Source organism: Urocampus carinirostris, chromosome 1, assembly GCF_059441175.1.
Source record: "Urocampus carinirostris isolate Australia breed hairy pipefish chromosome 1, RoL_Ucar_1.0, whole genome shotgun sequence".
NCBI classification, from domain to species: Eukaryota; Metazoa; Chordata; class Actinopteri; order Syngnathiformes; family Syngnathidae; genus Urocampus; species Urocampus carinirostris.
Window position 1 is genome coordinate 52,857,067 of NC_142349.1, and position 27,130 is coordinate 52,884,196.

The 27,130-nt window shown below is 38.8% G+C and overlaps 1 protein-coding gene across 1 annotated transcript in view; it reads right to left on the minus strand.

The window, feature by feature from the left end:
* slco5a1b (solute carrier organic anion transporter family member 5A1b) overlaps positions 1-27,130 on the minus strand; it is a 73,537-nt gene that overhangs the window by 21,075 nt on the left and 25,332 nt on the right. Inside the window, exons 10-12 of the mRNA XM_088345020.1 lie at positions 22,667-22,731; positions 6,904-7,116; positions 3,679-3,888 (exon numbers count right to left, since the gene is read on the minus strand). Coding sequence (XP_088201146.1) covers positions 3,679-3,888; positions 6,904-7,116; positions 22,667-22,731 — 488 coding nt within the window. The remainder of the gene's footprint in view (positions 1-3,678; positions 3,889-6,903; positions 7,117-22,666; positions 22,732-27,130) is intronic.

A 27,130-nucleotide genomic window follows, 5' to 3' on the forward strand; every position in this document is an offset into this window, starting at 1 on the left:
ATCTGGTACAGTGGAGTAGCGGATGGATGCACTGTCACTTGCTAGGATTGTCCTGCCCTTAGAAGCATTCTTTAACTCAATTTGATCTTAATTTTAAATCCTAGTCCTTATATACAACTTGTTGCGGCCATTAATGTATCTTAATGATAATTGCAAACATTGACTCTATGCTTATCATCTTTTGCTTCTCTCTTTAGCATCACTGCAAACCTTTGTACCCATAACTAATAAATACAGCATAAAAATACAGTATTGTATCACTAACTTGCAAGGAACAAGATTTCAATTAAAAGAAGAGAGAAAAGCATTGTGGGAGGAAGTTCAGCCAATAACATATAATTTTCATGATGTTGTAATGCAAACCAACAGCAGATGCCGGCCAATAGCTAACAGGAAAAGCAGACGTGATTCCGAACTGAATGAAGAGAAAGAAAAACATGATGGGAAGTGGTTCAGCCAGTAGAGTATCTACATTTTAAAGATTTTAGTTAATCTTCTATTCAAATTGGATTTTGTCCCTTCACTTGTAGATGACGTCCCAATACTTTTGTGTACACTCAGGATGTTCACTTCCTGAAGCCTTTTTCATATTTTTTGTTATTTAAGTTTTGAGACATAGTTATCATGTTTTTTTCTCCCTTTAGCATCACTGCAATTCTTAGCTATAGCTAAAAAATACAGGACATAAAAAAATCGCCACTGTATTGCACCAACACTATCAGCATTTTTCTGACACTGTGACGCAAACCAATACCTAACCAGTACTTAATATGACGTCGACCAATAGCAGACAGACATCTTAGATAGGTAACTCATAATACATACACACACCGCAAAGTTTGAAATGTATAACATTTTGGGCATGCAAAATAGTTGTTACTGATATGGTATCATAAGGATAACGTTGTAACAAGGGGTCGAAAAAAAACATCTCATTCCACAACGTGAAGTGAAAATCTCATATCTTCAATACTGTCCCAGTCTGATGCTGAGATAATATCATGCGTTTGTTACCTCCCATCTCAAAAACTAATGTTTTACTCTCCGGCCTCACGAAGTCTAGCATCAAGAGGCTTTTAACTTAGACAAAAAGTTTGCCCGCATGACCCCGATTTTGGCTCATCTTCACTGGCTCCCTGTCAGTTTAAGATTTTAAGGTTCTGTTGGTATTACACATGTCATGTCCAGCATGGTCGCCGTGGCGACTGGCTCGCCCCGCCCCCTTGGCACAGGCTGTAGCAGATTTTCCAATTTGCGTGTGTGCTTCTTAAGGGCGGGTTTTGGGGATTGCCGGTTGCGGGTTTATTGCATTACTTTACAGGGAGTGCAGAATTATTAGGCAAGTTGTATTTTTGAGGATTAATTTTATTATTGAACAACAACCATGTTCTTAATGAACCCAAAAGTCTCATTAATATCAAAGCTGAATATTTTGGAAGTTGGAGTGGGGCTTTTTTAGTTTTAGCTATTTTAGGAGGATATCTGTGTGTGCAGGTGACTATTACTGTGCATAATTATTAGGCAACTTAACAAAAAACAAATGTATACCCATTTCAATTATTTATTTTCATCAGGGAAACCAATATAACAGCTCAACATTCACAAATATACATTTCTGACATTCAAAAACAAAACAAAAACAAATCAGTGACCATATAGCCACCTTTCTTTGCAAGGACACTCAAAAGCCTGCCATCCATGGATTCTGTCAGTGCTTTGATCTGTTCACGATCAACATTGCGTGCAGCAGCAACCACAGCCTCCCAGACACTGTTCAGAGAGGTGTACTGTTTTCCCTCCTTGTAAATCTCACATTTGATGAGGGACCACAGGTTCTCTATGGGGTTCAGATCAGGTGAACAAGGAGGCCATGTCATTAGATTTTCTTCTTTTAGACCCTTTCTTGCCAGCCACGCTGTGGAGTACTTGGATGCGTGTGATGGAGCGTTGTCCTGCATGAAAATCATGTTTTTCTTGAAGGATGCGGACTTCTTCCTGTACCACTGCTTGAAGAAGGTGTCTTCCAGAAACTGGCAGTAGGACTGGGAGTTGAGCTTGAGTCCATCCTCAACCTGAAAAGGCCCCACAAGCTCATCTTTGATGATACCAGCCCATACCAGTACCCCACCTCCACCTTGCTGGCGTCTGAGGCGGACTGGAGCTCTCTGCCCTTTACCGATCCAGCCACGGGCCCATCCATCTGGCCCATCAAGACTCACTCTCATTTCATCACTCCATAAAACCTTAGAAAAATCCGTCTTGAGATTTTTCTTGGCCCAGTCTTGACGTTTCAGCTTGTGTGTCTTGTTCAGTGGTGGTCGTTTTTCAGCCTTTCTTACCTTGGCCATGTCTCTGAGTATTGCACACCTTGTGCTTTTGGGCACTCCAGTGATGTTGCAGCTCTGAAATATGGCAAAACTGGTGGCAAGTGGCATCTTGGCAGCTGTACGCTTGACTTTTCTCAGTTCACGGGCAGTTATTTTGCGCCTTGGTTTTTCTACACGCTTCTTGCGACCCTGTTGACTATTTTGAATGTAACGCTTGATTGTTCGATGATCACGCTTCAGAAGCTTGGCAATTTTAAGAGTGCTGCATCCCTCTGCAAGATATCTCACTATTTTTGACTTTTCAGAGCCTGTCAAGTCCCTCTTCTGACCCATTTTGCCAAAGGAAAGGAAGTTGCCTAATAATTATGCACACCTGATATAGGGTGTTGATGTCATTAGACCACACCCCTTCTCATTACAGAGATGCACATCACCTGATATGCTTAATTGGTAGTAGGCTTTCGAGCCTATACAGCTTGGAGTAAGACAACATGCATAAAGAGGATGATGTGGTCAAAATACTCATTTGCCTAATAATTCTGCACTCCCTGTACATTATTCTGTTCTGTTTGACTTGAGGGAACCTGTACTTGCCCGTTCTGAGTAAAAGCCTGTTTTGTGAGTATTCCTAGTCTGAGTTCCTGTTTGCCTGTAAGCCTGTTTTTGTTTTTGTCCCTGAGTGTTGGACGACTTTTATTTCCTTAATAAAAGTAACTGATTGTTAACGCGAATGAGTTCACCCTTCCTGCCTCCTGCCTCCGATCTGGTCCGGTCTTGTGACAACACAAGGTTTTGAATGGACTATATGCTCCTTCATATCTTTCATATATAATTATCCCCTATGTACCTGCATGGAGCCTTCGCTTGGAAAACGCTGGTCTACTAGTGATCCCAAGAAGAACGTTCGAGGGCGTTCTTTATTTTGGCCCCTGTACTGTGGAATGTTCTGAGATTTGTTTTGCAACCTCAGTGGAAGTGTTTGAATGTAGGCTCAAAACACAAATATATTCAATAGTTTATTAATCATATAATCCTTAGGAAGCTGTCAGCCAGACGTTCTGTTATAATCTATATTTCATATTGATGTCATATTTACGTCTGTGTATTGTCTGTTGACGCCTTTGCAACCTCCATTGCAGCCTGGTCACCCTGGAGGGAGTTTACCTCATGTATGGCCCCTTCTCAAGGTTTGTTCATTGTCCTCATACTGACGATTTTGAGTTTTTACTTGCCCTCATGTAGGTTTTAGATCAAGGGGTGGTGTAATAGTCTGTGCAGCCCTTTGAGACTTCTTGTGATTAAGGGCTATACAAATTAACACGACTTGACTTGTTGTTCTGTGTGCCCTCACCAGGATCATGTGTCCAGTGGAGATGTCCATGTTGGGCTGGGCGGGTTCCTCGCTCCAAGACGACAAACTGCTTCGGGCAGACGGGCTAACGGCTGAAGCGCCACCAGGGCCGCCATCGCTGAATTGCGACGAGACGCTGTTCATCCTGGAGGACGCCGCCTCAGAGCGCTCCGTCGGAGGCTTGGCGGACATGCGCTGGCGGCAAAGCTCCTGTGGTCAAACCACAAGACGTGAAAAAATGTTCAATCAAAAAATATTTTCAGCTCAAATTAATGAAACAAAAAAGGCTATCTTCTTGAGTTACGATTAACTATTTGGATTTTATGTCAATAACCCATTTTGTAAACAAAGGAGAAGCAAAATAAGGAAGGTGATAGACAAAAAGAAAAATTAGAAGTTAAGACAAATAAAGAAGGAAGGACAGAAGCCGGGCAGGAACTATTGTAAAGTAGCAAAAGAATGCGTTATAAAACATTTTTTTAGATATATATTGACGGGGAATTACTCTTTGCAAATCTGGGTTGTGAAATGGGTAAAACAAGCGCTGTATTAGTTTTTATCAAGAATATTCTGCACACAATTAAGGAATAGAACAAAGTAGTTTGATTCGCAAATGCATAGTTCAAATTGCTGAGAATCACTTTTATCCAAGGAAAGCGGGTTATGACAAAAACGAAAGTTTAAAGGTAGTCAAAAACTCCCTACTTTACACGGCCCCTTTTCAAGGTTTCTTGATTTCCTCATGCTTAAGTTTTGAGTTTTATCTTGCCCCCATGTAGGTTTAGATCAGGGTGTGGTGTATTGAGAGTCTATAGTCTTTGATACTTCTTGTGGTTAAGGGCTATACAAATAAATATGACTTCACTTGAAGGAAGGAAGGGAGGAAGGAAGAGTGGAAGGATGGGAAAAATCAAAGGAATGGACAAAGGAAAATCGAAAGAATAGGGAAAGGAAGTTAAACAAAATAAGGAAGAAAACGAAAATAGGATGGAAGAAAGGGAGGGAAAAAAATGGAAGAAAATGAGGGTAGGAATGATGGGTCAGAGGAAGAAAGGAATGGAGTGTGTAAGGAAGGAACAAATTATGTAAAATAGAAAGAAGAGAGGAAGAGAAATGAAAATAAATAAGGAAGAGAATGGAAAGGAAACGGAAGGACAGGAGGAAAGAAAATGGTTGGAATATATGGCTGGAGAAGGAAAGGGATGGAGGAAGGAAGGACTGGAGGGAAAAAAAGAAGGAAGAAAAACATAAAGAAGGATGAGGGAATGAAGAAGAATGAAATGAAGGAATGAAAGTAAATTTGAGGATATCTAAAAATGTTTTCCTATTTAATGGCAACATGTGTGCCCTGGGAGACACGTGTGACCTCCTTTCACCGATTGAGAAAGCCTGATCTCCCCACCACCCGTTCACCCCCTTCTATGGACGTACAGTGCCAAGCAATCCCCCCGGCAACCTAAAAAAGGAAGGCAGGGCGTGTGCCACCCTAATTAGTGCCAGTAACCCCACCCCCACATTCCTGCCCCTCCACCACAGTGCCATTACCATGCACAAGTTTAGAGTGCCTCGTTGTTGTCTATGATATTTCCTAATACACCGCAGGTCTACCTTATATTTAGTATAAGTATAAGTCGCAGTGATGGCAAACTTACCTAGCCAGATTTTATACTATTTTCACTCAGCTCAATATAAAATCGAATACAGTAAATCGCAGAGTATATTGTCCCTGCCTTACGACGTTTCCACTTTGAATAAAAGTCTATCTTAAAGTGGAATAAAAGACATTTTTTTGACTTCTCGTTTTGGCATTTTCCACACCATATGACATCAATTACAAAATATTCGGCAAAACAAAAACATACTCAATTCAAACATTGCCGTGTTGGTGTGCACGATAAGTTTTGACTCCAAGAGGCCTGTCTGCTATTGGTCAACTTCTTCTAAGATGCTTGTCTGTTATTGATTTGCGTCACGGCATCATAAAAATGGTGATAGGGTATTGTCTGAACTCTCTCTGAAAATGCATTTCTCTTTCTTTATTCAGTTTCTTTATTCAATTGTGTAATAAACTTGAATTTACTTTACTATGTGTTTCAAAACTTGCATTGATGCTCAAGGGAGAAGCAAAAAGATGACAACCATAAAATAAAGATTGCAGTTATCAAGAAATACGCAGAAGACTATTTACTTGTTCAGGTTTAGATACAAAGGAACATTCCTGGCGGAATACAGAGATGAGGAGGGTGTGGTATGAGTGGTGCGGGAGATTGGGAATAGTGCGTCTAGTTAATTTTGTGTTATTGTTGCTATTCTTATATAAAAACTGTTATTATTAATATCATTACATTTGTTAGTATATCATTGGTATATTTGGTGGGGAAGATGAAGGGGTAGGTAATCTAAGCATTTGCTTCTTACTACCCCTTTTTGAACATATTATGTAACGTTATATTGTTGTTGAGTTATTGTTTTTGTTCTGTTTTTTATTTTGATGTTCAAATAAAGTTTTCATTCATTCATTCATTCATTCATTCATTCATTCATTCAAGACACACACTTAGTAATATGGCAGTAACCAATCAATTACTAAGAATAAGGAAGGCAACTGAAGCGACATAGTCTTTGAAGCTAGTGATAGTTTTAAAGTCAGTTTATTTGAATCGGCTGGCTCCTCCCCCTTTTGCATTCAACCATTAACTCCACTGTACTAGCTCAATGACATCACAACAAAGGTAAAAAAATGTCCTATTTTACATGAATATTTATTTATAATGTTATTAATCGTAATTATTACTTACTATATAATATGTGGTTATTTCAATGTATTTATCTAGGGTACTGGAGGTTCAGAACTAATTACCATAGGTTTCTAGCCCCCTATACACAGCAATTTCACTTACAATCCCACCCTCAGAACAAATGAATCCCTCGCTTTACAGCAAATTCGCTTACAGTACGAAAGGCAGGTAGGGGTTTTGCATGGCTGCTTCTGGCTATCGGTGTGTGAGTGTGTGTGAATGGGTAAAGTGTCCACTGTAAAGCAATTTGGAGGACTTGAGTGACTTATTAAAAGCGCTATACAAATGCAGTCCATTTACCATTTACATCCCCACCTCAGAACATATTCATGTTGTATCCCAGGGTTCTATGTTGTCATTTCAAAATGTCGAATATCCTGGTAAACACACTCTTTCTTTTAGCTAGTCTGCTGTTTCCGGCGTTTACCTGGTAGGTGGAGGTGGCATCTTGCCCAACGTCCGTCCCCAAGTTGCTGAGTTTTTCCTTAAGCTTGTGGTGCGAGCGGTGTCGGAGGCAGTAGACCACGCTGGAGGCCAGCAGGACCCCCACGATGCACAAGATGGACGCCACCGTAAGGGCCAGAAACTTGGTGGACTCAGCCTGGCTGTACTTTCCCGGGATGGCAGAGATCTCATTGCCCTGAGACATTGAAAAAGAAATAACAATATCATCATGATTTTTGCCTAATTCAGATAAGGTATCCCTGCCTGAATTCAACAAAACTTCCCCAGATAGGTTAAAGATACCAACAGGCACTAAAATAGCACTATACACACACAGGGACTCAACAGACCCTCCAAAGAACTGTAAATCAGTTTTCAAGGCTTTCGAACAAAATCAAGGTTAAATGTGGCTTTGACAAAGTCCAACCAATACTAAAAATGAACCTGACTCCTCTCTGACAATACACACCAATCTCTGAAAATCTCCAAGTCCATAGAACAAATGGATTAGTTGTAAAGGGGACCAAACACACAAATCAAGGGTTTTTAGTACCACCAACCCCCTATATAGACCTTCTTAGAAACAGTCAGCCATGTAGCACTGAAGAACCCTTATTAATACTCTTGGAAAATCCGGTTAAACTTCAAGTCCACAAAACACACAAACTGGTAGGGTGGACTTCCCATGCGCCCAGGAAGACCTTGCTGGGGGAGCTGGTCCCTACCATATGGACTATGGTCTTAAAAATTAGAGTGTGAGTCTAACGAAACCTAACTACACCAATCCAAAAACTACCAAGATTATTTTTGCCACGTTCAATAGAAACAATCAAGTGCTGGACACGGATCAATAAACTTGAGTGGTGCACATTTACTCTCTCCCAGTGTGACTCATTGCCATCACTCGCACAAAAATCCAAACTCAAGGAACTCAATGACCCCCCCCAAAAAAATAACCCCCGAGCCCCAACTCAACCACATACATTCCCCTTTGAAAAGAGGAGCATATTTCTTTCCAGTGTAGAAAATCTTCGCAGAAAGACATAAGGAGAGCTTGGCCCTAGGGTGGGGATAATTTTGTGCGGGAAAGGGGGGGAGACAATGGTGGCAGAGGTCACAGAGATTAGGGAGGGAGGGGTGAACTGACGGTGTGCCGAGTTAATGAAACCGGCTGCCTAGCGATTTCCCAACTGCCTCACTGTCAAACCCCTGGGAAGGGTTAGCCTGTATGTGGATTGTTATGGAATTTCGGAGGGGGAAGTGTGGCATCAAGGAGAACCCCTACCAGCAGGGGCCCCCCATCACCACGAGATGACCCCGCCCTTAACAATGATATTCAGTCAATTCATCGCTGCCGTATTCAGGGGCCGATAAAGCGCTTGTACAATGCCCCAACGGGGTGCTTGGATTGCGCAATACAAGGTGAGCTGGTTCAGGGGCGGGGTCAGCAAAGCTAAAGGCTTACTGTACCACATGACTGCATTTTCATTCTAATGCAGTTTCTTACTCACCTTTTCAAGCTAGCCGTTGGACTAAGAAAAGACGCTAGTGGGGACGAAAGCAGCAAATTAGCTCGTCTGAAAAGAATGAAGCCATGATGGATGGCGGGGAGGAAGTAAGTAAGAGAGAAAGGGAAAGAAAGAAACAGGAGAGAAAGGAATGAAACAAGAGTGCAGCGAAGGAAGGGATCAGAGGGTGGAAAAGAAAAAAGGAAGAAAGAATGGAAGGCCAGAGGGAGGAAGGAAAAAGCAAAAGAAGGATGGGAGAAAGAAAAAAGTGAAACAAAGCTTTATTAGAAGGTGGAGGGAAAAGAAGAAGAAAGAAAGAAAGCAAGGTAGGAAGGAAGAAAGGAATACAGGGGCAAACTAAGAAAATAAGAGGAAGGAACAATGGAGGTTAGAAAAGAAAGCAAAAGAAGGGTGGAAGCAAAGGAAGGATGCAAGGAAACAGAGAAGGTAAAGGATATAAGGGTGGAAAAGAGGAAGGGAGCGATGAAGAGAAGAATAAAGATAGAAACATGGGAGAAAGGAAGGAAGCAAACAAGAAGGGAAGGAATAGAGGAAGGGAAGGAAGGAAGGATGAGAAGGAAGGAGAAACGAGGAAAGGGACAGACGAAGGGAAGGGATATCACGGTGGAAGAGAATGAAGGAAGCAACGGAAACAGGAAGAAATAATGGAAGCAAGAGAAAAAAGGAGAGAACCCAAAGAGAGAGGAAGGAAAGGGGAGTGTTAAAAAGGATGGATAAGAAAGAAGAAGGCATGAAGGAAGAAAGATGTAGGAAAGGAATGAGGGATAGATAACTCAACTAGAAGGTGGAGGCTACTGTACTGTACCACATGAATTAATTCTAATGCAATTTCTGGTTTTACATTTTAAGCTAGACAACAAAGACAAAATTATTGCGGGGACGAGGAAGGAGGAAATTAGCTTGTCTCAAAGAAATGAGGGCGTGATGGATGGAGGGCAGCGGGAGGAAAGAAACAGGAGAGAAAGGAAGTCAACAATAGAAATAGGAAGGAAGTGATAGAGGGGTGGAAAAGAAGGAAGGAAGGGAGGAAGGAAGGTAGGAAGAAAAACAGAGGCAAAAAAAGCAAAAAAAGAAAGAAAGAAAGAAAGAAAGGAGTAAGGAAGTAAAAGTCCAGGAAAGGAAAACTTTAAAGAGGAAAGAAGGGTGAAAGAAATGAAGCAGAGTTGGAGGAAGGAAAGGAGGGAAGGATAGCTAAATTAAACAGTGGAGGTAAGGACAAAAGAAAAACAAAACAAGGAAGAAAGCAAGAGATGAAGGAAAATAGCAAGGACAGAAACATGTGAGGAAGAAAGGAAGGTATGGAGAAAGGACAATAAGGAAGGAAACATGTGGAAGAAAGAGAGGAAAGAAAGGAATAAAATGAAGGAAGGGAGAAAGGCAAATAAGAAAGGAAGCAGTAGAGGAAGGAAGGAAGCGGCAGGGATGATTTTCAGTGCGCCCGCCATGTTCCATTCACTCCCACGCAGCTGAAAGTGAAGAAGGCAGGATAGGGCGGGTCGAGTGGGCGGGGCATATATCACGAGCGCCAGCATCGCAGCTGCTGCGCCGGCTGTCAATCAAAATGTGCCTGTCAATCATTCCGCTTAGACTCAACTGAAAATGTTGCCCACAGAAAATTGCCTGCCTATATTTTGTCCTCAACCTTAAAATAATTAGAATATCACAAATATATATAATATCAAAAGAGTAAGAAAGGAATCTTCCCAAAATTATGATTCATAAGACTAAAATAAATTGTTTTTAAAAAATTCCAAATTATGACCCACATAATAAACATAAAATCTAAAAAAAATTAAAGATATTTCAAATAAAAGTCTACCTTAAATTAATAGGATAACACAAAGAAATAGTTCCCACTTTACGACGCATAATACAGACTAAAATCATTTAAAAAATAGTCATGATTAAAAATAAATAAATTAAAAACTTAAATCTGAAATTAATATAATGTCATAATGAATATTTCCCAAATTATGACAAACTAAAATAATTCAGATAATTTCAATATTCATAAAAAAAATAATATATTGACACTTGCGTTCTGCTTTGCTGCCCAAGTTTCAAAACACACCAACAAATTAACCTCTGGAGTGGCCAATTCAAAGTCCGGATTTAAATCCGATTGAAATGCTGTGGTGTGACCTGAAACGGGCAGTTCATGCTAGAAAACTCTCCAATATGGCAGATTTTTTTTTAAATTGCAAAGAAGAGTGGGCAAAAATCCCTTCACAGTGTTACCAATTATCCTCAACGTTTCATTTCTGTTATGAGTATTGGCAATGAATATTTCGCATAGGTTTTGATTTTTTGGGGTCTTAATAATGGAATCAACATTTCACAACTGCATTTTGTATTTTCTTCAAATGTAATACGACAAAACTACAACTATAGAAATACTACAACAGAAATCCTACACATATACAACTACTGTAATACCAAAGAGATACTACAGAAATACTACCAAATTACTACTTCGGAAATGCAACAAAAATCCATCCATCCATCCATTATCTGCACCGCTTATCCTCAGTAGGGTCTCGGGGGTGCTGGAGCCCATCCCAGCTATTTTCGGGCAGTGGGCAGGGGACACCCTCAAGTGATTACCAGCCAGTCGCAGGGTATGCTACAAAAACACTATGAAATAAATACTACATCATTTTTGGCATATATTGGACCCTCCACCCTCCCAAAAAATAAAATAAAATAAGCATCATTTAAAAAAAAAAAACTAACGCAAAAATTATTTTCCCACGTTTTTGGTATGAGTCCGAATTAAATAGTGAAATCTGGATCACTTAGAGCCCCCATAGAAAATAAATATCTGTTATTTTCAGCTTTATCCAAAATTGCATCCTATACATAACTATTAATTGCTAACTAGCATTAGCTCTCTCCCCTCATCTTGAACAGAAAAAAGAAATACCACAGAAATTATACAAAATTACTTCTACAGTAACACAACAATAGTAAAATACCACTACAGAAACACGACACAATTACTACAAAACTAAATACCACATTTAGTACTGAAAAACAGGGACTTGGTATATTATGGTGCTTGAATTATGAAAAAGAAAATTCTACAAAAACACTATTACAGTAGTAGTAAATGCAAAAATACTACTACAGAAATACTACAAAAATATTACAAAATTAAATATCAGGTTTAGTGCTTTAAATAGAGGCCCGGGTATATAAATGTGCTTCAATTTTGGAAGAAAAAATAAATACTTAATAAACTATACGAAAATACTACTAGAGTAATAGAATAACGCTAAAAACACTCCAAAGATACCACAAAATTACTACAAAACTAAATATTTGGTACCTAATGTAATATTTCACTTTAATTTTGAAAATAAAAATTACAGAAATACTCCAAAATACTACGACGTTAATGCTACAAAACTACTACAACAATACAGTTGTAGTACAGTAGTACTACAGAAAAACGGTACTACTAAATTACTCCAACAGAAATACTACAAAATTACCACTATAGTAATACTAGTAGTGCGCACAACAGATATATTAATTTACATCAATTGAGGGTTAAAATCAATATATTTAAACATATAAAATAAATATAACGTGTAGATGTCTGCATGTTTTTTTATTCAGCTATTTTTCCGCATTTTATTAGAAGTCAAAATTCAATCAGGCTTTTTGGATCACAAGAAGCCCTCCCAGAGATATAACAATTTTTTCTCATATTATGGAGACCCCCACCTAAAAGAAAGTAAAAATGACAAAAGATAATTTGCCTGAAATATTTTACGAGTTGGAATTAAATCATGAAATCCTGATTGTGTGAAGCCCCCACAAAAAATATATATATCTATTATTTTCAGCATCCCCAAAAATGCCTCCGATCAATGATTCTGAATTGCTAATTAGCGTTAGCTCTCACCTCCTCCTCATCTTGTTGCTTTTCTTGTCACGTCTGGCAAAAAAAAAAGTCGATTTTTCTCTCGAGCTCCCGTGAACGCATCTGAAACGATGACGGCTATGCTTTCTTCGCTAAAGTGCACACTGGAGGAGAGGGGGGTAGGGGGGGTTAGCCGCTTTTCAGGGGGGGGTCTTCCTTTATATTTGTGCCCCCCCATCCTCTCGCTATTGGAGCCCTCCAATCATAGCCCTTTCCTGCAAATGTCGCCGCCTCCATCCCATCTCACCCTGGTCGCCATGGCGACGGCTCCACATGTTGCCGACAGGAAGAGAGCGGGAATCGTTTTATCTGTCATACGAGTTTGTTTGCGATGGAAATATAATTATTGATTTAATATATTGATTTATCTTCTATTTAGATTTTTCTTTTCTTTACTTGTAGAGGGCGTCCCGATACTTTTGTGAACACTAATGTTCACCATTTGAAGCCTTCTTCATTTCTTGAAAATAGCCAGTTTCATGGTTATTAGGTTTTTGCTTCACCCTTTAGCACTCACTGCTGCATGTTTTGGGACCAGAGCTAATAAAAACAGGACAAAAAAATTACAATTGTATCAAACTTATTTCTTTTATGACATTGTGACGGAAACCGATAGAAGACAGGCATTGACGTCAAGTCAAGTCATGTTTATTTGTATAGCTCTTTATCACAAGAGGTCTAAAAGGGCTGCACAGAACACAGATTATTGCAAACTACAGACCACCCCCTGATCTAAAACCTACATGAGGGCAAGGAAAAACTCAATGCCAGACAGGCAGTTTAGAGACGTAACTTTAAGTTATTTTATGAGTAGATGAATCACAAAGTTTTAACACAATATATAAACATTTGGATGCATTTTGGACAAGGCAGATAACTATTTGCCAAAATACACTTTCTTGTATGCTAACTGCTAACAAATGAGCAGTTGCCTGATAATAAAGTAAAAGAATAGTAAAGTATGCGCATTCTTTATGAGAATTTGAACTGAATGAAGAGAAAGAAAGACATTCTGGGAGGGAATTCAGCCTTATTGTCATTTTCGCAACTCTGTGATGCAATACCACGGTCAACCGAAAACAGGCATGATACGCATGTACACCGCATGGTTTTGAATTTTAAACATTTTTGGGCATGCAAAAGTTTGTGTTGAATAGTAGGGAAAACACAATAAAGAGGGGCCAAAAAACATTGTATTCCACACCGTAAAGAGAAAAAGTTATGAGGTGGGTGTCGGATCCTGGGGGGGGTCTATTGTACTTCCTGGAAGTATTCTGATACTTTTGTCAAAATAGATTTTTCCGATACATTTTGGTAAATAAAAAAGACCCAATCCTACCGTGAAATTTCTTTTTTTTTTTCTTTACTATTTCTTTATATTTATAAATTATTTTGTAATTCCTGGTAGTATCCCGATACTAATGTGTACCAATACTTTAAAAAAAAATTAACCAAATTTGATTAAAAAAATAAAATTCTACGTCCTGTTACCATACTAGTACTTTAGTCAAAATCATTTTTTGTACTTCTGAGTAGCATACTGATACTTTCGTCAAAATGTAGTACTTCCTTCTAATATCCCCGATATTTCATCTCTCTTTTCTACTGACTGATAATATGACTGATAATATACCGATCATTTGCTCCAAAAATGGAGAAAAAGAAAGGCAAGAAAGTGAGAAGGGAAGGAAGGAAAGAAGGAAGGAAGGATAAAGAGAAGGAAGAAGGTTTTCATGTACTTTATTGAAATTGACGGGATACTGTTGACAAAATAAATTGAAAAAAAAAGAACTTTCTGTAAATATTCTGATACTTTTTGATCAAATTTGACATAGTTCTTTCAGCAAACCTTCTCCATTTTTTTTGTGGAGGTGTTCCATTACTTTCATCCAAATTCAAATTTCTGGCGCCGTCCTAAAACATTTCCAATTTATTTATTTTTTGCTACAGAAAATTTGATACTTTTTCATAAAAATTTCATTTTTCTTCACCTCCGTTGGGTGTCCCAATACTTTTTTTTTGACATGTTCCTAACGTCCTGAAAGATCCGAACACATCTTTGATCTAAACTTGATTCCCCCAAACGCACCCCCCCACCCGAAAATTTTCCGTTGACACCAGCGCCACCCTAGCATCGTCCCAACACTTTGTGGCCCTGCTCCGTGGCAGCTGTTGCCATGACAACCAGGCCACTTAATTTCTCTTCATCAGAGAGACGGTCGGCATATTTAAGCGGAATTCTTTTGATGGATTTTACTTTTCAAAAACGACGTGCACGCTTCTATTCAAGGCCGTGTGCGTGTACCTGGTTAATTCTTATTGTTGATTGGCGTGTGTGTTTTAAGAGGTGGAAAATAAATGAGCCGGAGTGTGCGTGACCGAGCAATAAGCGTCGAAGCCGCCCGATGCAGATGACAACCTCGAGTGTGCGTATAGCGGTGGTTGGGGGGGGGGGCTCTTCACTTTATCTTTCTATTCAACACCCCCTGCCTAAAAAAAAAAACCCTTGGAGCACCCCTGCCCCCTACACCTCCTTTTGTGCTTCTTTGTGGCAGCTGGAGATGGCAGCTACTCAAGACACCCTTGTGTGCGTGTGTGCGTGATCTTGCTAATTCTAGTGATGCCCCCCACCCCACCTCATGAAAAAACAAGCAAAGGGAGGGAAACAAGGACCTCCATCTTTCATTTCGAATCAAAATCACATCTCTATCGGAGACTTTAACATGTCGTGCATGCAAAAGTTTGTAAATCGCAACACAAGAAAAAAGAATGAAAAAAGGAAACAAAAAGAGAAGTAAAGGCAGAGAGAAATAAGGAGAGAGAAAGAAAAAAATAAAGAGATGAAGGGGGAAAAGAGGGGAAGAGAAAAGTTGGGAGATTATAAGAAGATAAGAGAAGCCGTAAGGAAGGACGCAGGAGAAAGGAGGAACACCAAAAAGTAAGCTAAAAAGGAATAGGTGAGCAAGGAAAGAAGGAAGGATATAAGAAAAAAGAAAGTAAGCAAAAGAGGAGGGAAGGAAGAAAATAAATGGAAGAAAGAAGCAAAAACGAATATAAAAAAGGCAGGAGGAAGAAAAAAAACGATGAAGAAGATAAAACAAGAGATAGAGGAACCAAAAAGGACAAAAAGAGAGAGGAAGGAAGGAAGAAAGGAAGGAAAGAAGGAAGGAAGGAAGGAAGGAAGGAAGGAAGGAAAGAAGGAAGGAAGGAAGGAAGGAAGGAAGGAAGGAAGGAAGGAAGGAAGGAAGGAAGGAAGGAAGGAAGGAAAAAAGGAAGAGAAGGAAGGAAGGAAGGAAGGAAGGAAGGAAGGAAGGAAGGAAGGAAGGAAGGAAGGAAGGAAGAAATGATGGATGGAAGCAACAGATAGAGGTAAGAAACTAAGACCAAAATAAAGAAGGAAGGAAAAAAGGAAAAATGTGTAAAAGGGAGAAAGAAGGAAAAAAGAAAGAATGGAGGAAAAAGACAGATAAGAGAAGAATGTGTGGAAGGTAGGAAGGAAGGAATAAAGGAAGGAAGGAAGGAATAAAGGAAGGAAAAAACAAACATAAAAAGGAAAGAAGGAACATACATAAAAGGAAAAAAGGAAGGAAGGAAGGAAGGAAGGAAGGAAGGAAGAAAGGAAGGAAGGTACAGAGGAAGACAAAATAAAGGAAAGATGGAGTAAAACAAAGAGGAAGGAAGGAAACAAGACTGAAAACAAGAGAGAAAGGGAGGAAGGTAGGAAGGAAGGAAAGGAGGAAGCAAACAATAGAGCAAAGGAATAAGGGAGAAAGGAAGGAAATAAGGAAAACAAAAGATGAAAGGACCAAGAGAGAGAGAGGAAGGTAGTAAGGAAACAAAAGACAGAGGAACAAAGGAAAGATGGATAAAAGTAAGGAAAGAAAGAAGGGGAAAAAAGGAAGTAGGTCAGTAAGGAATACAAGAGAGGAAAGAAGGAAGGAAAGTAAAAATGAGGTGGGATAAACAGTAGCAATAAAAAGAGGGAGGAAATATAAAGAATAAAAGATAATTAAATTCACTCTTTTGAATCCCTATTAAAAATATAATAAAAGCTCCTAAAAGGGAGAGATGACCTAAATTGTGCAAATTCATGTATATTGTGATGCAAATTCAATTTAATTTAAATTAAAACATGTTCAGAAACCTATTTTTTTGCATATTTGTTTTTTTTTGGCATCATAAACGGGAAATGGTCAGGAATCTGCTAGCTTCAGGCAGTAACATCACTTCACTAGTTAATGCTAAATATAATAGCAGCAAATGCTAGTACCGTAAACAATTAAAGGTACTATTGTGTGACACTGCCACTAATGCTAATATATTTGCATTAATGCCTAGTAAAAATGTATAATAAATGTAAAATAATACATATTATAAATACTTTTCCTACACGGTAAGTAACAAATGTCAAAACACTCTCGACCTCAACAGGAAGAAAGCAAGACTTCTATCTTCTATGGACGTCTGCAGAATATGAAACAAGTTACAAAGGTGTTGCATCACGAATATAATAATGAAAAAAATTGGGCGTCAAAATTTTAGACGCCATAAACTGGTTTTAAAACGAATAAATGATGAGAAGAATTGTATTTTTTTTCACATGTGCTTTATTGTCTTCTTCATGTTTTGTTCTGATAGAGCCAGTAAGGAGTCCAACATTATGTTTCATGGTCACCTTATCAGAGCACAATTGTTATTGTTCTATCTACATATGACAACACCTCGTATGTCTTTGCCTTTTCATGTTTTGTTCAATTAGAGCGATTTGGTGGTTAGTGTAACCTTTGTTGCCTTCACAGTGGGACCTCGGTTATCGCGGTTAATGGGGACCAAGACCACCCGCGATAAGTGAAAATCTGCAAAGTAGCGACGCCCTTTCAAAAAGAAACAATAAAGAAAAAAAAAAAGTTTTTTTTTTTTTAATTAATATTTTTTAGACCCGGTTAATGGGGACCAAAACCGACCGCAAAAAGTGAAAATCAGTGAAGTAGCAACGCCCCTTCAAAAAAAAATAAAAATAAAAATCTCATCTCATCTTATTATCTGCACTGCTTATCCTTATTAGGGTCACGGGGGGGCTGGAGCCCATCCCAGCCATCTCCGGGCAGTGGGCAGGGGACACCCTGAACTGGTTGCCAGCCAATCGCAGCTGCAAATCACATTAGTTCTCGCAGCTAGCTGCGTTCTTCATCGACGCACGAGCCAAGTGATCCACCGAGAGTCGTACAGCTGGGCGATTTTAAGTCCGCCTGGGACGATCGGAGACAAATTCACGACAGGGTTTATACTTGTGCCGCACCGCGGGTGCCATTCGGTCGCTCCCGCGAGCGAGCCCCTAACCCGCGGCGCGGGTACTTTCGGGCGTGATACGCACAACACCGCGACAAGCCGAGCGGGTCGGGCGCTCGGCGCGGAGGCCCGCGCGCAGCGTCTCCCGCCCGGGCCGCAATGGCTCTACATGGCGCTACACGGCCTACGATGGCTCCGGCCGACGGACGGGCAGCTGCGGGGGAAAGGGGTTGATGGGGGGACCTGTGGGGTTACGGGGGGCGGTGAAGCGGAAGCGGCACCGAAACCGCGCACCGGGAAACGAGAACGGCGCGCCGTGCTAGGGTCGTCGGCCGAGGGGGATTCCCGCAAAAAGTGAAAGTAGCGACGCCCCTTAAAAAAAAATTATATATATATATATATATATATATATATATATATATATATATATATTTATTTATTTTTTTATTTTTTTAACCATTACAGACCGTGAAGCTCTGAAGCCGCGAACGTCGAACCACGAAGTAGCGAGGTCCCACTGTATTTCATGTTATGTACCCCAATGGCTCGTTAGTATGCCTGAATGCCTTTTCCTGTTTTTTTCTGTCAGAGATGGTTGGTGTAGGAACATTTTGTCATTGTTCTGTCCACTTGTGACTATGTTCCTGATGTCCTCTTCGTTTGGGTTTTGTTCAGTTAGAACTATTTAGGGTTCCGAGCATGTGCTGTCTTTTTTTCGTGTTTTGTTCAATTAGATCGAGATGCTGTGCCTACATTACATGTAATAGTCTGGTCGTCAGGACACTCTCATATTTCTTCTGTCCACATGTGTTAATGTTTTTAGTTTTCTGTACTTTTCATGTTATGTTCTGTTAAAGCTAGTTGATTTTGGAACAATGAGTAGTTGTTCGATCAATATGCGAGGATGTAACCTACTTACCTTTGTTTTTTGTTTGGTCCAGTTAGAAATAATTAGTCATCCTTTTATGTTTTGTTAAGTAAGTGAAGTTTTGTGCCTTTACATTTTTTTTTATAATGTTTGTATTATTTTTTTAAATACATTTTTTGGGGTCTGATACTTTTTAGAAGATAATGCGGTGCAATTTTTGGTGGATTTTAAAAACATTTTTTTATAAATGGGTATTATTTTACATTACATTTTTGTGAATGTCTAGTATTTTATTTTGTCACAAATTATGTGAACTTTTTGTATAATTTTTCAATCGTATTTGATTATGTGAGGATTTTTACAGTACAATTTTTGGGGCCTAATACTTGATTTTGGGAGAATAATGCTGTGCAATTTTTCGGGCCTTTTTATAACTTCTTTTATAAGTAGCTATTTTTTTACATCACATTTTGTGGATGTCTATTATTTTATTTTGGGGCAAATAATGAACATTTTTTGTGTGATTTTTCAAATGTATTTCATTATGTGGGTGTTATTGTTATGATATAATTGTTGGGGCCTAGACCTCATTTTTGGAAAATAATGCCGTACCATTTTTTGTGTCATATATTTTTCTTATTTCGGAGAGAAGGTCGTTGGGCGTCGCCCCAAAATATACGCAGAGAGCAGATATGGCAAAAAGGGAACGCTCTTTATTGCATTCTGGACACGTTAAAAGTTCCAGACGTTCAACATTGGCCTTTATAGTGTCCTCATATCCAGTCATGATATCTCACGAAGGTCGCCCGCACAGGCTCCCTCAGCATATCAGCTTGTGACCTCCGGCAACAACGTCATCCCACGACCTTTGCCAGATGCCTACATACTTATCATTAGTTATTATCTACATTCCACAACAATATCATATTTAATTGTGTGGGTGTTACTCCACAATATAGTATGGAGCTTTAATATTTCATTTTTGATAAATAGTGATGTGAAATTTAGTTTTGGGAAAATATTTATGAAGGATTTTACCATTTTTCAAAACATTGTTTTCTGCCATTGTTTTGGTATAGAATACAACAATAGAATCAAAAATCGAATAACTGAAAAAAAAATATTCTTTCAAAGGCGCCGCTTTGTCCTCTAGAAAGCCTTGCCAGATAAAATTCCATCAGTATTCGGATCTTGGTCACGTCAGGATGAAATCATCGCTGGGCTTAAATCTACAATCATCTATTATCTTGCTTTTTAAAAAAGAACCTTTTACTCGAAAAAAGCGAGCTAAAGAGCGGAATTGCTTTGCGGGCCGCGAGGGAATCCAGCAATCTTTTTCCAGCGTTTGCGATCTGATAAAAGCCGCCGAGGTCGGACCACCTGCGGCTATTTTACGAACGCAAAGAATACTAAGGTTTTATAGATTTCAACTGGATTCTTCCATCTTTTTTGGTGGACATCGATACGCTGAGACGAGGGATTGGTTCTAAACTAGGTTTATAAGTTTGATTGTGGTAGAGGTTGAAGAGTGCCAAAAGAGTGTAGTTTTATGGACTCCAATCGACTAGATTCTCTGGTCTTTATAGATAGATAGATAGATAGATAGATAGATAGATAGATAGATAGATAGATAGATAGATAGATAGATAGATAGATAGATAGATAGATAGATAGATAGATAGATAGATAGATAGATAGATAGATAGATAGATAGATAGATAGATAGATAGATAGATAGATAGATAGATAGATAGATAGATAGATAGATAGATAGATAGATAGATAGATAGATAGATAGATAGATAGATAGATAGATAGATAGATAGATACTTTATTCATCCCCGCAGGGAAATTCACATTTCCAGCAGCATTCCTGAGCTGAGAACAATACAATATTAAAGCAAAAAGAATACAATATACAAATACCCAATGTGACGTGCAAATGCCCACTGTAATGTGTTATATAGAATATCTAAATAGTGCTACACAAAATACATATTGCAATAAAATTCGGTAATATGCAATGTAGGGGGTTTGGTTTAATGTGGTCTTTTACTCTGCCGGGTAGAGTTAAAGAGCCTCATGGCATGAGGAATAAAAGATCTCTTCAGTCTGTCCGTAGTACAAGACAGTGACAGCAGTCTGTCGCTGAAACTGCTCTTCTGTCTGGAGATAATGCTGTGTAGTGGATGCGATGGATTGTCCATGATTGACAGTAGCTTTTCCAGTGCCCGTCTCTCAGCTACCGCTGGGATTTAGTTGGGCTAGGGAATCGATTCTAGACTTGGTTCAAAACTATGTGTTTGATAGTGTATTTGCGATTGCAGGCTGTTTGAAGATAGCAAAAAGAGCGCAGGTTTATAGACTCAAACTGGATCCTTCGATCTTACTTGGTGGATGTCGACCATCTGAGATTTGGTTGGTCCTGGGAATTGGTTCTAGACTTGGTTTATACGTTTGATCGGTGACTTGGTAGAATTCAGGATGAAGACTGAAAAGAGAGCCCAGTTTTATAGACTCAAACTGGATTGTCCGATCTTTTTCTTTGGGGCCTGGGAATTGGTTTTACGCTTGGCCCAGACTACGCTTAAACATTTAAATGTGGACTAGATAGATTGCAGGCTGTGTGAAGATCACAAAGGAGCAGAGTTTTATAGATTCAAACTGGAGTCTTATATCTTTTTATCAGACTATGATCTGCTGAGATTCGATAAGCCCCGAGGATTCTAAACTAGTTACTACAATAGGTTTACACACTTCATCTCCAAACGGAAGAGCAGCTTCAGCGACAGACTGCTGTCACAGTCTTGTTCCACGGACAGACTGAGGAGATAATTTCTTCCTCATGCCACGAGGCTCTTTAACTCCACCAGGGGGAATAAAAGACCACATTAAACCCCATCCCACATTTGCATATTACCCTATTTTTGTTACAGAGTGTATTTTATGTAACACTATTTAAATACTCGATATCAACACATTATATTGGGTACTTATGTATTCAAGTCAGTCAAGTCAAGTCATGTTTATTTGTGACGCCCTTAATCAAAAGAGTCTCAAAGGGCTGCACAGACCACAGACTATTGCAAACTTATTAGAGACTATTATGATACATTCTATTTATTTTATTTTATTATTATTTTATTTTCAACAAAAAGATACTGCTGGACGTGGGAATTTCCCTATGGGGATGAATAAAGTATCTATCTATCTATCTATCTATCTATCTATCTATCTATCTATCTATCTATCTATCTATCTATCTATCTATCTATCTATCTATCTATCTATCTATCTATCTATCTATCTATCTATCTATCTATCTATCTATCTATCTATCTATCTATCTATCTATCTATCTGTCTGTCTACCTATCTGTCTATCTATCTATCTGTCTGTGTCTGTATGTCTGTCTGTCTATCTATCTTTCTATCTTGATTGTGGCAGCTTATCGGCTGTTTAAACTTCACAAAGAGATTGCAGTTTAATAGAATCAAACTGGATTGTCCGATCTTTCTTGGCAGCTGTCGAACCCCTGAGACTTCTTTCGGTTTGGGATTTTGTTATTGCCTTGGTTTTAGACTAGGTTTATACATTTTATTGTGGATTTAGTAGATTGAGGGCTGTTTGATGATTTCAAAGAGAACTCAGTTTTATTAAAAAAGGGGGATTTCTTAGATCTTTCTTTGGCAAACTGAGACAAATTTGGGTATGGGGATTGGTTGTAGGCTTGGTAATAAACTAAGTTTATATGTTTGATTGTGGATTTGGTTGGTTGCGGGCTGTTTGAAGATCATAAAAAGAGCACAGCTTTATGGACCCTAACTGGATTATCTGATCCTTCTGAGCGGACACTGATCCGCTGAGATTGGGTTGGGCCTTAGAGTTGGTTCGAGGCTTGGTGTAGACAAGGTTTATACCTTTGATTGTGGACTTGTTAGGGTTTGGGCTGATTGAAGTTATAAAAAATAGTGCAGTTTAATAGGATAACTGGATTCTCTCAACCTTCATGGCGGACTTTGTTTGATGTCTGAGGTTTTTGACTGTCCTGCTGGAAAATTCTGGTCCTGTATCATTGTTGACCACGATCAAAGTAAAATAAGACAAACGGGTCTGTAAGCGCTTTACTCACATCTGCGACGCCGGCCTCCAGGATGCTGAGTTTGCTTTGCTCCTCCAGCGACACTTTCTGCTCCACTGCAACCAGAAAGACCCCAAAACAGAGGTTATGAATATGACAAAGCTCTTGTTTGAGTTCTTGTCATTGTTCTACACTTTGTCCTTTTGCTTGGTTTCTATTAGACCCTTCACTTGGTGTTTAATGTAGATCTTGACAATGCTTTATCCAAAGTTCTTGACCGAGTTCTACATAAGTTTTAGATGAAGTTCGTAAGTTAGTGTGTAGACTCAGTTATGGTTTTAGATCTTGAAAGGGTTTTTGGTGTCATTTTATTGAATGAAATAGATGACCAAGTTCTTGACAGAGATCTTGTCATGGTTCCTCAATCCTTTTGTAAATTTTTACTTGACTGAGTGTCAAGCTTTTGACTTGGATCCTGGATGTTGGCCAGGTTCTGGACAATTATTACACAGGGTTTGTAAATGATTGTTTTGATTCTGAAATCATATCTTGATTGACCAGCTTTTTCTGTTGAGTTAACTGATGATCATAATTTCGGTGTAGCTATTGTTTTGGTCTAGGTTCTTTAGCAGGGTTTTAACTTAGGTTTTGTTTTGGTTCTTGTTCAAAATGAGTATGTGATTTAGCCCTTCACCTGGTTCTTTCCAAAGTTCTGTATATGTTTCAGTAGAGGTTCTTGAATTTGGTGTTAGCTTGGTTTTGGATTTTGATCTTGAATAAATCCTTGACTATGTTAGCCCTTTACCTTGTTCTTGGCCGTGTTACTGACTAAGTACTATATATGTTTTAGATAAGCTTTGTGAATGTAGTATTGATTTGATTCTGGATTTAAATCTGGAATACGTTCTTGACCATTTGGGCCTTCAACTTGTTCTCATATAAAAAAGTGTTGGCCCTGCTCTCTCCCAAGTTCTTGACCACAAAGTAAAGCATATTTCTTAGAAGAGTTTGTGAATTAGGTGTAGAGTCGGTTCTTGATTTAGATCTGGAATAGGTTCTTGACCATGTTTTTGACCATTTTTAGATCGTAAACCAGATGCTATATTTGTTTCTGAATGAAATACTTGAACGGGTTCTTGAAAGAGTTCTTGACTACATTTGTAAATTATTACTTGGTTGAGGTCTTAGCAGTGATCTACCCCCGGGGTCTTTCCAAAGTTCTAACGTTCTATAAAAAATTTGATGACGTTTGAGAATTAGGCGTGAACTCGGTTTCTGGATTTAGATCCACAATAGGTCCTTGGACAGGTTTTTGACCTGTTTTAGACGAGGATTGTTAATTGAGCTAGTTTGTGAAGATCTTGTCAAATTTGCTCAATTTTTTTACGTAAATGAGTTCTTAGCACAGTACTACATGCTTTTTCCCAAGTTTTTGTTTTAGTTCTTGGACAGGTTCTTGACGGACTTTATACTGCCATTGGAATTTGGTGTTGATCACCTGTTTCTTTTGAACCTATGAACCTTATTTGGGTGCCGTCTTAGTTTCACAAAGTAGTTTCTTGACCAGGTTCCTGACACTGTCGCTCACTATGCTCTAATGAAGTTTGTGACATTTTCTTTTCAAATCCTTGTTTTTCTGTCCTTTCAATAATATTTCATCTTGTGTTAAAGTAAAAAAAAAAAGGGAAAAAAAGCAAGCCCTCAGGAAGTCCGTGAAAAGAGAAGGTAATCTCGTTTGTAGCGAAGGTTATTTCCCTCCAAAACACAGAGAGGGGCGCTTCATTTGTCACGCGGGGCGGCCCTGCTTTTTAGTTAACTCAATGTAAGCCGAGAGAGGAGGGCAAGGGGGGTTCATTTTTCACTCGGGACAAAAGCGAGAGTAGAATGAAGCGCTGCGAGCGCCGCCGGCTCATTAAAAGCCCGGGTTGGGCACCCCCCCACTCCACGGCCCCCATAGCCCCTCCGTGGCATCTGACGAGCGCTATAATGGGAAGAAAACAACGGTCATCCCTCAAATACTGAGCAAGGAGATGAAGAGGGAGGTGGGCAGCCGTACTGTCGCCTCGGCGACAGCGTAGATGTAATCACGTTAGTTCAGGGGCGTCAAACATGCGGCCCGTGGGTCGGATCAGGCCCGTCAATGGTTTTAATCCTGCCCGCAAGACGACGCTGTGAGAAGCACAAGATATAAATGGCTTGCAGTTTGAAATATGTCCATTGGATGTTGCCAAGGCCTGGCGCCACTCACAAAGCAAATGAAACAGTCTATCTCTCTATCTCTTTCTCTCTCTCTCTCTCAATCCCTCTCTCTTTCTCAATTCCTCACTCTCTCTTTACTCTTTGAGTTTTTCCTTGCTCTCATGTAGGTTTTAGATCAGGGGATGGTGTAATAATAGTCTGGGGTTTGCAATAATCTCTGGTCTGTGCAGCCATTTGAGAGTCTTTGTGATTAAGGGCTATACAAATAAACATGACTTGACTTGACCATTTTTAATTGTCTTATTTCTGCTATTAAAAATTAGCTAATAATCATATTACTTTTATAACTATTAATTACTATTATAAGTACTGTTATTGGAAATGTTATTTATATTATTATGAATAATGTTTTGACAACTATTGTAATTAGTATTGTTTTTACTATTAATTTATAATTATTTATATAACTACTCTGTTTATTATTAATCATATGTATTATTATGAGTAATATTATTTGGATTATTATTATTAATTATTATTAATATTTAGTGACCCTATAAGTGAGTGACATGGCCGCTTTCTGGTTTTCATCTGGAGGGACGAAAGCATGACCAACTTAGGTGCCGAGGTGCCTAACTTGTTTAGGTGTTTGGGCAATTGGGTTGGCCATGGTCCAAAAATGTTTGTGTGTTTTTTTGCTATTTTTTTCCCTTTTATTTTCTTTGTTATTGTATGTGTTGTCTTGCTGTCGTCTTGCTGAGGGATATGACCAAGGTAGATAGATAGATAGATAAATTATTAATATTATTTTAATACAATTTTTATTTATCATTATTATTTGTACTGTTATTATAAGTATAATATGTTGCAGTGTTTTCTAGAAATAATGCTGTTACTATATTTATTATTACTACTATTATGTAGAAGCAATAATGTTATGACCTATTATTACTACTATTATTATAAGTAATATTAGTCTTAAAGGGCAAATTAATGGGCCAATATTGCTGTTACAAAATAAATAAAATGCCATAGATTTTTATTATGTTTCCCCTTACTTACATTAATCTTGTTTAAACTACAAATGTATCCACGGAAAAAATTAAAAAAACAAAAACAAATTCTAATTCCCAACTTCAAGGCAGTTTTTTCCATTCTGCCCCTCACAGTGCAACCTGGTGGCCAGGCATGTGCATTACAGTTCTATCGCTTGTGAATATTCATATTTCCTTTCCAAAGCATTTTCTGACCCATTCTAACAAATTCAGCTTATTTTAAGCCATTGGGCTATCAAAAAAATATAATTTCACATAATCTCTTTTCATTGAAAATTATTAGATATTATTAGGCTGATTCTACATTTTTCTTTCCGTCTTTCAGGCTCCACTTCCACAAATTGCAAATGTCATATTTCTCTTTCCCTGCCTCGAGAGGTAGGGGAGCAGGAGGAGGGGGTGAATAATCAAAGACGGCGCCCTGGAGAGGGGCCAATCAGTCCACAGCGTCTCATCAGGACCACCAGAAAAAAAAAAGAAAAAGAGCCCGGGAGCTCATCAGGACGGCACCAAAAAATGTCAACATTTGCCGAAGGTGACGTCACCGGAAGCACTAATCAAGGCCACCATTTTGGTGGAAATGGAAATTACTTTGGATTGAAATGAGATTATGAATCTAGACTATTATATAAATCCCGATTTCCGTGTGTGTGTGTTCGTATGTGGCTCATAGGCTCCGAAACAGCTGAACCGATTTTTGTGAAAATTGACACGGAAGTAACTTGGGCTTCTAGCAGTCTCTTTCACTAGATTTCATGTCACTTTTTCAATCTCATGTTACAAATTAGAATTTGTTCAGCTATTGCAGGCAAAGCAGGAGGCAAATAACCATGGAAACAAAGTTTGAGATAATAAAAAAATATATAAATGAGGAACACAGGTTGTTACCGTCACTAAAATGCATAATCAATTGATGATCGAGACAATTATTGAGAATAAATAGGCGATTTAAGCAAGGAAATCTTCGAAGGGCATGACAATCCTCACACGGGGATATTTTAAAATCCGCCTCTACATCCACCCACTAACTCAACTCTACCAACTCATATACTATTTTGTTCTTTTAATATTTTCACCTGAAGTATCAGAGGATCGTAAGGGATTATCAGCATAGGTTTCTATACCACGCTTTACAGCGATTTCACTTGCGATCCGCACCTCAGAACGGATTTATGTCAGATCCAGTGTGTTTACTGCATTTAAATGTGATAAGGTGCAAAATAAGCCCCCATACACAAAACTTTAGGAATGCCGTTAATAT